The sequence below is a fragment of the Corythoichthys intestinalis genome, chromosome 5 (genome assembly GCF_030265065.1).
Source record: "Corythoichthys intestinalis isolate RoL2023-P3 chromosome 5, ASM3026506v1, whole genome shotgun sequence".
In the NCBI taxonomy this organism is placed as follows: Eukaryota; Metazoa; Chordata; class Actinopteri; order Syngnathiformes; family Syngnathidae; genus Corythoichthys; species Corythoichthys intestinalis.
In genome coordinates this window covers 25223355-25238905 of record NC_080399.1, presented here as the reverse complement: position 1 = coordinate 25238905, position 15551 = coordinate 25223355, and the positions used below count along the sequence as shown (strand labels likewise).

General features: G+C 39.3%; 1 protein-coding gene across 7 annotated transcripts in view; it reads left to right on the top strand.

The window, feature by feature from the left end:
* The window catches only part of otogl (otogelin-like), a 63708-nt gene that overhangs the window by 21627 nt on the left and 26530 nt on the right, over positions 1-15551 (top strand). For all 7 annotated transcript variants that reach the window (XM_057836669.1, XM_057836666.1, XM_057836667.1 and 4 more), the window contains 9 exons: positions 1520-1658; positions 3627-3761; positions 3843-3989; positions 5009-5128; positions 5201-5317; positions 13432-13588; positions 13657-13683; positions 13757-13936; positions 14368-14646. In XM_057836669.1, coding sequence (XP_057692652.1) covers positions 1520-1658; positions 3627-3761; positions 3843-3989; positions 5009-5128; positions 5201-5317; positions 13432-13588; positions 13657-13683; positions 13757-13936; positions 14368-14646 — 1301 coding nt within the window. The remainder of the gene's footprint in view (positions 1-1519; positions 1659-3626; positions 3762-3842; positions 3990-5008; positions 5129-5200; positions 5318-13431; positions 13589-13656; positions 13684-13756; positions 13937-14367; positions 14647-15551) is intronic.

The following is a 15551-nucleotide window of genomic DNA, read 5'->3' as shown; positions in this document are numbered from 1 at the left end:
ATTATCGGTATAAAAGACACCTGTCCACAACTTCAGTCAGTCACACTCCAAACACCACTATGGCCAAGACCAAAGAGCTGTCGAAGGACACCAGAGACAAAATTGTTGACCTGCACCAGGCTGGGAAGACTGAATCTGCAATAGGTAAAATGCTTGGTGTAAAGAAATCAACTGTGGGAGCAATTATTAGAAAATGGATGACATACAAGACCACTGATAACCTCCCCCGATCTGGGGCTCCATGCAAAATCTCACCCCGTGGCGTCAAAATAATAACAAGAACGGTGAGCAAAAATCCCAGAACCACACGGGGGACCTAGTGAATGACCTACAGAGAGCTGGGACCACAGTAACAAAGGCTACTATCAGTGACACAATGCGCCGCCAGGGACTCAAATCCTGCACTGCCAGACGTGTCCCCCTGCTTAAGAAAGTACACGTTCTGGCCCGTCTGCGGTTCGCTAGAGAGCATTTGGATGATCCAGAAGAGGACTGAAAGAATGTGTTATGGTCAGATGAAACCAAAATAGAACTTTTTGGTAGAAACATAGGTTCTCGTGTTTGGAGGAGAAAGAATACTGAATTGCATCCAAAGAACACCATACCCACTGTGAAGCATGGGGTGGAAACATCATGCTTTGGGGCTGTTTTTCTGCAAAGGGACAAGGATGACTGATCTGTGTAAAGGAAAGAATGAATGGGGCCAGGTATCGAGAGATTTTGAGTGAAAATCTCCTTCCATCAGCAAGGGCATTGAAGATGAGATGTGGCTGGGTCTTTCAGCATGACAATGATCCCAAACACACAGCCAGGGCAACAAAGGAGTGGCTTGTAAGAAGCATTTCAAGGTCCTGGAGTGGCCTAGCCAGTCTCCAGATCTCAACCCCATAGAAAATCTGTGGAGGGAGTTGAAAGTCCGTGTTGCCCAACGACAGCCCCAAAACATCACTGCTCTAGTGGAGATCTGCATTGAGGAATGGGCCAAAATACCAGCAACAGTGTGTGAAAAGCTTGTGAAGAGTTACAGAAAATGTTTGGCCTCCGTTATTGCCAACAAAGGGTACATAACAAAGTATTGAGATGAACTTTTGGTATTGACCAAATACTTATTTTCCACCATGATTTGCAAATAAATTCTTTAAAAATCAAACAAAGTGATTTTCAGTTTTTTTTTTTCCACATTCTGTCTCTCATGATTGAAGTTTACCCATGTTGACAATTACAGGCCTCTCTAATATTTCCATGTGGGAGAACTTGCACAATTAGTGGTTGACTAAATACTTATTTGCCCCACTGTATGCACACATAGGCGCCCCCAAGAAAATATTGGGGGGAGGGTCATCCCTAACACCGGTAACAGAAAAAATGATAAAGATTTGGTGGACACGTCTTTTTCTTCGTCTGTGTGTCATGCACGCTATGACAGGATAAGTCTGATGAACCCATGGTAAAAAAAATGTAATTTCCTTGTTGTTCTATTTTTCCTCTTTTGTCCAACTGCTACCCACCACCTCCCCAGCGTATGTCATCGTGGTTATTTTAACTGTAGCTATTCACCGTGTCCAGCTGTGTGTACCATCTACAGCGACAGACATTACCACACTTTCGATGGACTGGAATATGACTACCACTCAGACTGTCAGGTCTATCTGCTCAAAGTGAGTATACAGTATGAAGATCTACTATTTACTTAATTTGCACTTGCACTCTTGGAAGTGAAAAATATACCTATTGTTACCATGACGACAGGGGTGACTATCCCCCGCCATCAAAAAAATCTATGAGCAGCAAATCTAGTGACTTATTGTAGTGTTATTGGAAATTTTGGGAGTCTCTCAGTAAGACTCCCTGCAGAAATAGAGATGTTCACATGTGTATCCACATTTTAAAAGAATCCCCTCCTGTGCAAAGCCATCACTGGATGAATCAACCATATTCAGCTCATTCCTTTCCCTATTTTGGTGTGGTTGGCAGTATAAAAGACATTTACCTTATCGTTTGTATATTTATTGTTGTCACTGAATTATACTCGTCACTTCACCTGTGTATTGGTGCATGTGGCCTCACTCTAGCTTTTATTTATTAACAGTAAATTTCAAAATGGCTTGCTTGTAGTACCGTATTGGTCCGAATATAAGATGGTGTTTTTTTTGCATTGAAAAAAGACTTAAAAATAGCTACTCTCAAGTTAAATCAGTTTGCATTATTTTATTGTAATGTTTTTCCTTATTCAGATTTGTTTCAAGACTACATACAGTTAGACTTCACTTTGATGGTTAATGCAGTTATTTCTATTTTGTTGTTTTATCACAATAGATTGGTTTATTTACATTTCAAATACCAGAAGCCATTAATTTAAGAATGTGATTGCACTTCAGTTTACATATTTAAATGTTCAGATATTAAGATTTGAATGAAGCAAAATAACATGCTTTTTCTCTCAAATATATTGTTATAATCATTTGTTTCGGATGTACTGTAATTATTTTCTGTATAAAAATTAATTTGGTGTTCAAAAAGTCGTTTTTCAAACTTGAGTCTTGAAAAAGAGGGGGTCGTCTTGTCATCAGGGCCGTCTTATATTCGGGCCAATACGATAGTTTCTCAAATTACAAGTATTTACTATGGGTTTAATTTCACACTTGATGGGCAGAGAGCAATTACCGTATTTTTCAGATTATAAATCACAATTTTTTTCACAGTTTGGCTAGGATTGCGACTTATGTGTGAAAATATTGACACATTATTATATCATTTCACACATTTTGGTGTTTTGGAGTGACACTGATGGTTTGGTAAACTTGTTAGGACGTTCTTTACGCTATAGTTATCTGAATAACTCTTAATAACTATGTTACGTTAACATACTGGCCACATTTGCATTTCGTTGTCAATGCATCATGTAACATTATCATACTGTACACTTATTCAGCATGTTGTTCTGTATTGTATTTTTATTTTAAATTGCCTTTCAAGATGACATATCTATTCTATGTGTTGGATTTTATCAAGTAAATTTCCCCCAAAAATGTGACTTATACTCCGGTGCTACTTATGTTTTTTTTTTTTTAACCTCTTCATTGCACATTTTTGGGCTGGTGCGACTTATACTCAGGTGCGACTTATAGTTCGAAAAATACTGTATTTATTCACAAATAATTAAAGTACAATTTCAAGATCCCTGGAAGTACCATCCCTCACTGTTTTGACCATGGGTGATTTGGATCAGGGAACATGAAGCCAAGTCTGTTAGTATTTCCTTTTTTTTTTTTTTTTTTTTTTCTTAAATCAGAGTAGGTTAAGGCGTTCATTTGTGTGTACTCCATTGTTTGTTTCCTGGTAATGCAAGGCAAGGATTTAGCACGACAAAGAGACCAGTGTTCAGCCCAAACCTCAAGGCTGCTGTGCTCCCAGGGATATAGAATTAGAATAGGTGGAACAGGTGTGCCAATTGAGAACTGACAGATTTGCAGACCACCATGCAGACCTAAAAACAGTGGGCAAGTGCGTCCTAGCTGTGTAATTACACTGGTATAAATCCGGAGCACATACGAGCACCAAATGTCAATGTTTGCGTTCTTCTCAAGGGAGATTTTTTTAATGAATGACCTTTTTCCTGTGCACAGAGTTCAAGAGAGACTGAAGTATCCATTGTTGCCCAAAACAAGGACTGCTATGAGAGTAGCATTGTGTGCATGAAAACACTGGTCATACACGTGGGACTTACAAAGATCTACTTCAAGGACAACTCTGGCAATCCTGTACACACACAAATACACAGAGCATTTGAAACATATGAAAATAAGACATATCATGAGTGTGATTTTCCCTTTCCAATGCAGAGCCCATCCACTGTGGTAGGTCGAGAGTCAGCATTTGAGCTGTGGAAAGCCGGCTTCTACACTGTGGTGCACTTCCCTGATCAGGACCTGACCATCCTCTGGGACCGTAAGACAACCGTACATATCAGAGCCGGGCCTCGGTGGAAGGTGTGCAGCTGCCAATCATTTTAAATTAGGGTTGATCTTGTAGTCCTCTGGCTGTTTTTCCATCCCATCGAAGGGACCTGGGGAAGGCATTTTAATCGCAGTGAGCCTTTTGCCCACCACTTCTCGTCTAAAGCGATTTTTGTGTGTTGATACCACAGGCGAGAGATTTGCGTTCACATTCAAAATTCGGTGTTTCAATGTTTCAAAGAGAAAAAAATACTGGGGTTTTTATGGACAGTAGTTTGATGACATGACATTTCACAAGTGTTTTCATTTGATTTATTTGTAACCTGATTGTCAGGGTGGGACACGTTTTTGATAGGCTATGTTTGTCAATAATATACAGGGACAGTGCAATTTGTATTGGTTTGCACGTCGACTTCAAAGTTGGCTAAGTAATATCCGGATTTAAATCTTAATCTCTCGGCTTTCTGTGTGGACTCAAGTGTGCGTTCTCCCCAAGCTTGTGTGGGGGTTTTATACAGGTACTGTGGCTTACTCCTATATAGTACTTCAAAGACATGCCTGTTGTATTCATTGGAGACTTTAAATTCTGCGATAGTGTATCATTAAAAAAAAAAAAAAAAAAAAAAATCCAAGATGTCTGGTGGGATACAGTTAAAATGTCTGCAACAGACATTTCCAAAGGAATCTTAAAGAAACCTCATGTATTATGACACAAATTAAAATTCTAAATATATACATATGACAGATCCACCAACCATTTCTGCACAATAGAAAAACACACTAAACCAATTTAAACAAAACAAAACAAAAATCCAAAACTTTTTGCTTCGGCATCACAGGATTTCAGACTGTGGTCTAACTTGGATTGAAAATTGTAGCCCCTCACCCATCAGCTTTTGTATAGGGATGGAATCATGTAAATTAGCAAATGTATTTTGAGCAATTGGCAGACTTAGTTTTTTTACAATTAAATTTTACTTTTTGTCAATCAGTTGAAAAGTACATTTTCCATTATATGTGCTTTTTAAATCATATTTTAATTTTCCCATCAGGGCCTTCTCGGTGGACTATGTGGAAACTTCGACAGCGTGACTGTCAATGATATGACCACGTCGAGCAACATGGAGGTCAACAATGCGCAGACCTTTGGAGATAGTTGGGCGCTGGGACAGGTATGCACCCCACCCACATTTATCAATTCTCATATCTTGCCTACCATATTTCTTGCTCCATGTGTGTTGTAGTGTCAAAGTGAGTACGTAGTGGAGCGACCATGTGAAGCTGACTTGGGGAGACAACCATACGCCAAGCGAGAATGTGCACTTCTATACAGTGACGTCTTTTCATCTTGTCACAATGTGGTGAGAAGAGAACAATTATTGTTAAAATTTAATTCCATTTTTGTCAGGCCAAAAATGATCACGTTCATCACTATCATCATGACATGACTAAATTAAATGGCACATAAAGCATCTTTGCAAATTTTATTTTGAATTACTGAATTTCAATTGAATTTTGAATTTATTTGAATTATAAAACACGGCCATGTATCTCTTTGAAGTAATTATTGCAAATTAATTGTTTTATTTAAATATTGTGCTATTATATCTGTGGATACTGATACAAGTTGGGGACACACACACACCAATCTTAGTTTGAACAACCGTTGAGGACTAAACACACGCATGCACACATCCACATAAATCAATGTTATTGCCATTTGGTGCTTTCTAATATATTAAAGCTTCTATATCTATTGTATGAATTGTATATTAAGGCCATACAGTGGGGCAAATAATTATTTAGTCAACCACTAATTGTGCAAGTTCTCCCATTTGAAAATATTAGAGAGGCCTGTAATTGTCAACATGGGTAAACCTCAACCATGAGAGACAGAATATGGGAAAAAAAAACTGAAAATCACATTGTTTGATTTTTAAAGAATTTATTTGCAAATCATGGTGGAAAATAAGTATTTGGTCAATACCAAAAGTTCATCTCAATACTTTGTTATGTACCTTCTGTTGGCAATAACGGAGGCATAACATTTTCTGTAACTATTCACAAGCTTTTCACACACTGTTGCTGGTATTTTGGCCAATTCCTCCATGCAGATCTCCTCTAGAGCAATGATGTTTTGCGGCTGTCGTTGGGCAACACAGACTTTCAACTCCCTCCACAGATTTTCTATGGGATTGAGATCTGGAGACTGGCTAGGCGACTCCAGGACCTTGAAATGCTTCTTACGAAGCCACTCCTTTGTTGCCCTGGCTGTGTGTTTGGGATCATTGCCACCTCTCATCTTCAATGCCCTTGCTGATGGCAGGAGATTTTCACTCAAAATCTCTCGATACATGGCCCCATTCATTATTTCCTTTACACAGATCAGTCATCCTGGTCCCTTTGCAGAAAAACAGCCCCAAAGCATGATGTTTCCACCCCCATGCTTCACAGTGGGTATGGTGTTCTTCAGATGCAATTCAGTATTCTTTCTCCTCCAAACACGAGAACCTGTGTTTCTACCAAAAAGTTCTATTTTGGTTCATCTGACCATAACACATTCTCCCAGTCCTCTTCTGGATCATCCAAATGCTCTCTAGCGAACCGCAGGCGGGCCTGGACGTGTATTTTCTTCAAAAGGGGGACACGTCTGGCAGTGCAGGATTTGAGTCCCTGGCAGCGCATTGTGTTACTGATAGTAGCCTTTGTTAGTGTGGTCCCAGCTCTCTGTAGGTCATTTACTAGGTCCCCCCGTGTGGTTCTGGGATTTTGCTCACTGTTCTTGTGATCATTTTGGCGCCACGGGGTGAGATCTTGCATGAAGCCCCAGATCGAGGGAGATTATCAGTGGTCCTGTATGTCTTCCATTTTCTAATAATTGCTCCCACAGTTGATTTCTTTACACCAAGTGTTTTACCTATTGCAGATTCAGTCTTCCCAGCCTGGTGCAGGTCTACAATTTTGTCTCTAGTGTCCTTCGATAGCTCTTTGGTCCTGGCCATAGTGGACCTCGTTTGAAGAAGTTAGACGTCTTTGACAGCCAGAAATCTTGCTTGTTTGTAGGTGACCAAATACTTATTTTCCACTCTAATTTGGAAATAAATTCTTTAAAAATCAAACAATGTGATTTTCTGTTTTTTTTTCACATGCTGTCTCTCATGGTTGAGGTTTACCCATGTTGACAATTACAGGCCTCTCTAATCTTTTCAAGTAGGAGAACTTGCACAATTGGTGGTTGACTAAATACTTATTTGCCCCACTGTATATACTCCCCAACTCTATTTTGTAAAATATGAAGACAAAAACCCTCTGCGCTCTTTACACATTTGATTTTAAACAGCAGTTAGAATTCATTGCCATGCATCCCACATACCAAATAATCCCTGCCACATCGATCACTTCTCTTTCCAATGTAAACAGGAAGAGGGTATGCTCTAAGCACCACCTTGTGTGATAGACAAAAAGCCATGAGGCTTAACCAAAAAAGTACATTCAAAGTTTATTTACTTGTAGTTAACAAATAAATCCTTTTAGAGCATCAAAGTAAAATTCAAGTGGGCATATCAATCAATAACACCATCGGCTTAGTCTCTCATGCTGTTTCACAGCATAGAAAAACTAACCAAAGTCACACATACTAAATGCAGTAGGCCTATTCACAATGTAATAGTATAATAATAACTTTCAAATTGAAATTATGACGATATGATGGTAGACCATATAATCCCTTCATTCACTTGTAGTGAGTGATGCGTGTCAGCACACAAAGACGCATGCATACACTTTATGAGGTTATACAGTATTTACTGTACATGTGTGGCCAGTAGATGGAGTCCTATAATTGTAAACAGATTCTAAAAATAACGTCCGCTAGGATATTTGTTAGGAGATGATTATTGATGTCCTGATTGAATAAATTTGTCATACTACTGGTACAACCCTCTTGAAGAGGAAATAAGTGAAATAATAATCATAATAAAAAAGGAAAATGATTAATTTCTTTAAGGATTGTGGCCATATCTGACCACAACCTTTCGGCTGTCATAATGTGAAGGAGCGAGGAAAATCTCAGTGGAACAGGCAAGTCATATTGTAAATGTGACCAGAGCTCCATTTAAGCCATTGACTATAATCCTACAAAACAATCCTAAATTAATACCTCAACAAATATCTGGATGTTTTTAGTGGACAGACTATGTAGACCATAACAAATTCAGTTATGGCTCCAAAATCGTAATTTCCCCCCACCCTGCACTCATTTTTATACGCCACTTTCTATAAAAGTACATAAAGGTTTATATAATTATTTTGTGGCAATCATTTTTTGTTGTTGTGACTTACATAAAACCAAATTATATATTGTTTGACAATATGCAAATATATTTATGAATTCCAAATGTTTCAAATACTTTTTTTTTTTTTTTTACGTTATGCTGCATATGACTCAGTCATGTCAAGCTTTCCTTTGGAATATAATGACTCACTGAGCAAGGATATTGACTCTTCTCATCATGGTCACCTGATCCCCTTCTATTCTAACCACAATCCTTTGTCCTGATATCTCATCACTCATTTGAATTATTGACAACTATACTCAATCCCTAAACAAGGCCTCCATTCATAGACCCCCATAGAGACCCCCCTCCGCCATTAATACAGTTTACAACTGTGCAAATAGCAGCAGTAAAATTCCTCTCAAAACTTAGCATTAATATCATACTTAGAGATTTAATCTATAAACTATTATAGTGCCTCCAGTTTTCTCCAAATTGTAGAGGCAAGGCAAATTTATTTGTATAGCACAATTCAACACAAGGCAATTCAAAGTGCTTCACATCACATGAAGATCCACAGAGATAAAATGATTAATAAAAATCACATTAAAAAAAATTAAAAACAAAGACAGTTGAAACAGGAAATAAAATTATACACAAAAGTCACATTAAATCATCAAGAAAATTAAAAAATAACTGAAATCGGAAATGGAAATAAAACCCCCTCAAACAAAAAAAAGAATAAGAAGCAAATAACTTGACATTTAAAATAGCGACAGTTATGAATATGCTGTGGTAAACAATAGCATTTTTAGCCCATATTTAAAAGAACAAACCGTTTTAGGCACACTTCAGACCTTCAGGTAACTTGTTCCAGAGGTGAGGAGCATGGTAACTAAAAGCATACATCAGACCGGTTCCAGACAATCTTGGGGGACTAGAAGCTTCATAGGGGTCAAACAAATCAAGCATGTATTTTTGTCCTAGGCCATCAAGCGTTTTGTTGAAAAGCACTAGTTTTTTATAGTAATAAAATTCTGGCACATCCATTCAATATTTAATGAATGCATTTACTCAGTGAGACTAATGGACTATAATCACGTGGGGACACTGAAATGTGAAGTTGTGTGTCATCTGCATAGGTGTCATACTGTTCCAATATCTGAGCTAGAAGAAGCGTATCGATGTTGAATAAAAGTGATCTGAGAATGGACCCTTGAGGAACGCCACATGTGAATTTGGTTCGTTCCAACTCATGATTTCCGATAGACACAAAGGAATCACTACCATGTAAAAAGGATGTGAACCACTGAAGAACAGTGTCAGCGAGCCCTACTCACTGCTCCAATCTGATGAGTAGTATGTTGTGATCAACCGTGTCGAATGCGGCAACGAGATCGAATAGTAGCAGAACAGATGATTTGCCTGCGTCATTATTTTGACGAATATCATTTAGGACTTTGATAAGCATGATCTCGTTGTCAAGTTAAAACTTTAATCCAAAATGGAACCTAAATATTGTTAACTCTGACATCTATATTGTAGCAGTCACTTTTTTAGGGAACCAAAAATTATTGAATAAACTAAAAAAAATCACACTTTTTAACATTTTGTTGCGAATCATTCGCAATTAATGACAGCTTGAAACTTCAAACACCTGGACATCACCAAACGCTGTATATAATGATTAACAAAGAAGATAAAGAACAGACACCATCCATCCATCCATCCATCCATCCATCCATCCATCCATCCATCCATCCATCCATCCATCCATCCATCCATCCATCCATCCATCCATCCATCATCGGGTTGCGGGGACAGCAGCTTCAGCAGGGAAACTCAGACTTCCCTCTCTCTATCCACATAATCATGCTCTTTCCAAGGCCTTTCCAGGCCAGCCTGGAGACATAGTCTCCCCAGCATGTCCTGGGTGAGCCTTACCTCTCACTTAGCCCGGAACACCTCACCAGGGGGGAGTCCGGGAGGCATGGATGCTAGAGCCACCTCATCTGACTTCTCTCGATGCGGAGGAGCAGTGGTTCTACTCTGAGCCCCTCCTGGATGACCGAGCTTCTCACTTTGAACATATACTATACCTGCTTAAGTGTAGGAGATAAAAGTAGAAAGAAAGAACAGTACATTCATTCATTCGTACTGCTTAACCTCACGAGGGTCAATGTTTCCACTAATTTTTCATTTCCTAAGCAGACACACAAGCTCCCTGAGCACACTGAAGACCACTGTGAGCAACATCTGATGTACACTGAAGAAAAAAGTTGATTTCTTTCTTTTTACAGGTTCTTTTATTGTCTTAACAAACAGGAGATGACGCCACAGAATTCAGGAACAAAAAGAAGGCATTAATCAACTAAGATACATACATTTATTAAATAAAAGAGTAACTAAAAGCTGGCCGACAAACGTTCCCCAAGTAGTATTGCCCCGATATTCAAGTTCATACAGTTTATATTTGCCATCTGCACAAACAGTGGAAAAAAACAGGCAAATCACGAACAGTACTGGGAGCAGTATCTTTCTCCCCATATCTATCAACAACCTTGAACAAAAGGCGACTCCTTGTAAGGAAAATAGTACTCGTTCTGGACGTCACAAAATGGACAAAACAAAGTGCTATGGGATGATAAATGATTATGTGTGACAATGTGAAATGAACAGATATATGTTTACATGAATAAAAGGAAATACTGTATATCTATAGTACGCTGTGGTCACACATCAGTATCATGCGTGTTCAAAACCTTGGATCATAGCAAGTTACATGACTTATTTAAAGAATGAAATTACAGCAGAAATTTTGATTACTTTAGTTTTAATATAATTGATTTGGACCACTTAAAATGAAAAAGACAAAAATCTTGTTGTTCATGAGATATGTACAATGTTATATGTAAGAGTCCTGCTTTAACCATAGCAAAAGTCCTGCTTTGGCCTGGGTAAGGTCCAGTTGTGGCATGGGTGCGTTAATAAACAAAATGTAATGAACAACCACAATGGGAGTATATCAAACTCCCACATTAAAACTGTTCAAACAATGACACATTAAGGTAATTGGTGTGAACGCAGAGGGACTAAACTGATCCAGAGAGACAGCTGATTTGCTGTGGTGACCCCTGAAGGGAAAAGCCAAAAATAAAAAAACAATAAATACCGTAACACTTGCAAAATCGGCAGTAGAATGTTGCTTCAGTAAATCAGCACACATGTCTAGCTGACTTCTTTTTATTATTATATTATTTCTAGCTCACTTTTTTTTTTCTCTGCACCCTCACAGTATGTACAATCATGGTGTAGTAACCCACCAATGGAAGCGTTGCATTGCCATATCAAACACACCAATAGAGGCGTCGCGTTTCCATATTGAACGCACCAATTGGAGTGTCGTGCTGACACATCACTGCAGCGATGACAGTAGTCCTAGTGACACTACTATACGCTTCTGTTGAATTTTATTTTGTGTGCTACATAGATTTTCTTGTGCGCTGAGTATGTGCAAGCAGTGCACGACTGCGCAGGCGCGAAGCCTAGAGGGAACATTGACATGGGGGTGCTGGAGCCTATTTCAGCTAACCCTCAATTGGTTATGAGCTAACTGCAGATAAAGTACAAATACCCCCTCCAGATATTGATTTAAGTATATGAACCAAATATTTATTTAGTTGCTCTTTACTTCCCGCCAGTGGCGGACTTGGCAATTTTGGGGCCTAAGGCGAACATATCCAGGGGCCCTCTTCATGGGTCAGGGGTTAAAAAGGTGAGAAGGGTGTGGAGGAAATATGTTCCCGTACACTAGGGCTGTCCTAAACGACAAATTTTCTCCTGATTAGTCAGCCGACTAGTTTTACGATTAGTCGACTGATCTAATAATTTTCTTTTTTTTTTTTTTTTTTTACTAATTTGGCAATGAAATTTTTGTTGACTCTTATTAATTCACAAAACCATTTTGGAACACTTAAATTCTTTATTAAAGTACAAATAATCATGTAAATAACAATAATTAATCACAAATAAACAATGAGGTTAAATGCTGATAGCATTTACTAGTGCAAAAGAATGGAAAGTAAATAGATTCAGAACACTGACTTTGCCTTTCCAACATTAATCAGAACAATTCTTCAAAAAAAATTCTAGCATTATTATTATAGTATACTACTATATATAATAGTACTATAATAATTATAATAATTATTCATTGCCAATCATATTTGTCATAAAGAGTGTCATTTGAAAGCTATTCTTAGTGTAGAATCTGTATTCTGTAGTATTTACTCAACATATTATAATATTAATTATGAAATATGTGTGATTAACTCCAGAAATCGTTATTTATATGACGAACATGACGTGCTTTTATTTTGAAATGTTCACCGGAGGTACGTTCGCTAAACCGCTAACCGAAAGCTTTACACTCCGTAAAAAAACATTCTTCGTCATTGCTTGTGGTGTCAATAATAGATTTAATTTTTTTTTCGTGAGCAAACGCTGTTAACCAGCTCTTGAGTGCTATTGTATGACTAATTGGAACTCTACTGCATTGTTTCGCCACAGTGTGTGCTGTCGTGTATTCATTGTTCGGTGTGAAGAAGAAGAAGAAACTTAAAAGAGGTATTAGCGGCCTGTTCTCAACTTCCCCCTCACTGCACTTGGGCTTTCATGGAAAGCACGTTGGCTCATGTGTTCGAAATAAACGATAGCCGACGTGCAAAGTGGCAAGTGAGCTGTAAAAATAGCGAGCTTAGTGGCGTGAAAAACGCAGGAGAGCTAAGTGAAGCTAACGAACAGCTAAGCGGAGTTAAGCGATGCTAAACGGAGCAAAGCGAAGTTAAACAGCGCTAAATGAAGCTAAGCGACTGATAGTGCGTGTGTGTGGGGGAGAGATAATATAAATGCAACATTCAAATGGCTTTCTTTTTTGTTTTGTTATTTGTTTATTTGGTATGCTGACATAATTATACATGACGAATAGTTGGGGGTGCTGCTGGCTCCGGTGGCCCAAGCCCTTGCTCGTTGGGGCAGGGGCAGCTGGTTGGGGGGCCCCCTACTGGTTGGGGGCCCAAGGTGATCGCCTACTTCGCCTGAATAGTAGATCCGCCTATGCTTCCAGCCACTAGAGGCCAGTAAGAGTGTTTGTGTATTCCAGTCTGCTTCCATGTACTGTACATGACATCCGTACCCTGCAGGTGGATGTGGCCTGGTTCTACAGAAACTGCCTGACCGACACTTGCAACTGTGACCGAGGGGGTGACTGTGAGTGTCTGTGCACATCCATCGCCGCCTATGCTCACAAATGTTGCCAACATGGCATCACTGTACACTGGAGGTCGCCCTCTGTGTGTCGTGAGTAATAAATATATACACCAATGTTCCGGCGTGTGAACTGTGTCCTAAATGTGCCTTCCTTTCAGCCCAGGATTGTGAATACTACAACCAAGGTATTTATATTTGTAATTCCAGCACACACTCATTGACCTCCTTGAAGCTAAGCTCATTTCATGTCCACTTCAGCATTAGGTGACGGGCCGTATTCCTTGGTGAGCGCTGTCCACAATAACACAATGATAGGAGTGAATCACACCAGTGGCTCAGTATTTCCTCTGGTGAGAGACACATCAGGCCGTATGCCTGCCCCTGGTCTACTCTTCAACTTTATGGTGACAGCAGGCCTTCACAGGAACAAGACGTCACGTAAGCATCACAGTTGAACATGATTTGAAAGGCTTATCTATTTACACTTTGTCTGGAAGCCATTTTCCAATAGGAAATAATATCATTTGGAAAAAGGGAAAGAAGAGTTCTCACTTTCTCACAGTCAGACAAAAATATCTTTTCGTCACACACACACCAAAAAAAACATGTTCATTCATCAATTGCTTTAATTATCCATCAATGTGAACGAGAATGGTTTCTTGTCTGTTTGTGACCTGCGACCACGCCAGGGTGTACGTGTACCCCAATCCTAGTTCGAAAGTCAACTGTGATGGCCTGAAGCACTCCTACCAACCCAATGAGGATAGGTGATATAGGAAAAAGATGAAAGAAGACTTTCAGTTGTGTTCCATTTGAGAGTTTCTGCCGTACTCCATAGTAGTCTCATTCCTTTGTGGCTGTTTCCCCAGGCATCCCTGTGGTATCCCTGGAGTCTGCGGAGAGACCCAACTTCTTCCTCATCGTGTCAGGAAAGAGATGTGTCCAGCTGGAGCATTGGAGTCAAGGGGAGGAGTTCAGACAGCGGGCGACATTCATCCAGCATCAAGGATTGTTTCTGCCTGGTCACAGCTCATTCGAAGTCGCCAGCCAACCGGGAGTTTTTCTGACACTGACACGCACTGCTGCCCGAGCTCTGAGATATGACACCTCTGCTGGTTTCAAAGCCAGTAGTAGCTTCATACTCGATGGTCTGTAATACATTTTTGGTTAAGGAGATGACACAGCTGTAGACTCTATATTCTGGAAGTAGTTCTGTCTGTCATAGGTTCTTAAAACTTTCATTTAACTTGCTAAGTTACTATTTTTAAAAAATGTGGATAGCAAGTTTATTGTCTGACAATGTGGCAATCTGAGTCGAATTATTTCCATGTTATTTTTTCTGTATGTGTAGGCAATCATAGATCACTAGTGTTTTACTCAGTGTTGTTAATAACGGCGTTACAATATAACGGCGTTATTTTTTTCAGTAGTGGGTAATCTAATTAATTACTTTTCTCATCTTGGCAACGCCGTTACCGTTACTGAGGACGGAAAGGCATGCGTTACTATGCGTTACTATATTGGTCGAAAAGTCTGAGGGAGACGGACTCACCGAGACGACAGAGCAGAGCAGGAGTGTGGAGGAGGCAAGAAAGTGGTTACGCCGAACAAAAGCGATGCTAGGTAGCTCCAATAATACATGTTGTAGCCGATAGCCTTCAAACTACGCCCGCATGTTATGGTAGACTTGGTAGATATCACATGTACTGTATATAGATATAAGTAGATGCAAAATGACAGACATGGCACTAAATGCGTTAGTAGACAGCCGCCATCTTGAAGCAGTAGACTTTTTAGGACGGCTCTGTTGTAGAGAACCTTCCTAGCGAACCTAAGTAACTTTTTATATAAAATACTTCTAAATCGGCAAAATCTTGACTTGAATCTATCTTTAAATGGTGAAACAGTTTTAAAATTTTCATATGTCGAAAGTAGAGAGAAGGGAACTAATGCAATCATGGGAGCAATTCTAACAACTTTTAACAGTTGATTCAAGGTAAAGAGTAAATTAGGGTAAAGAATTGGGCTCGGGCCAATTGTACCAAAAACCTTC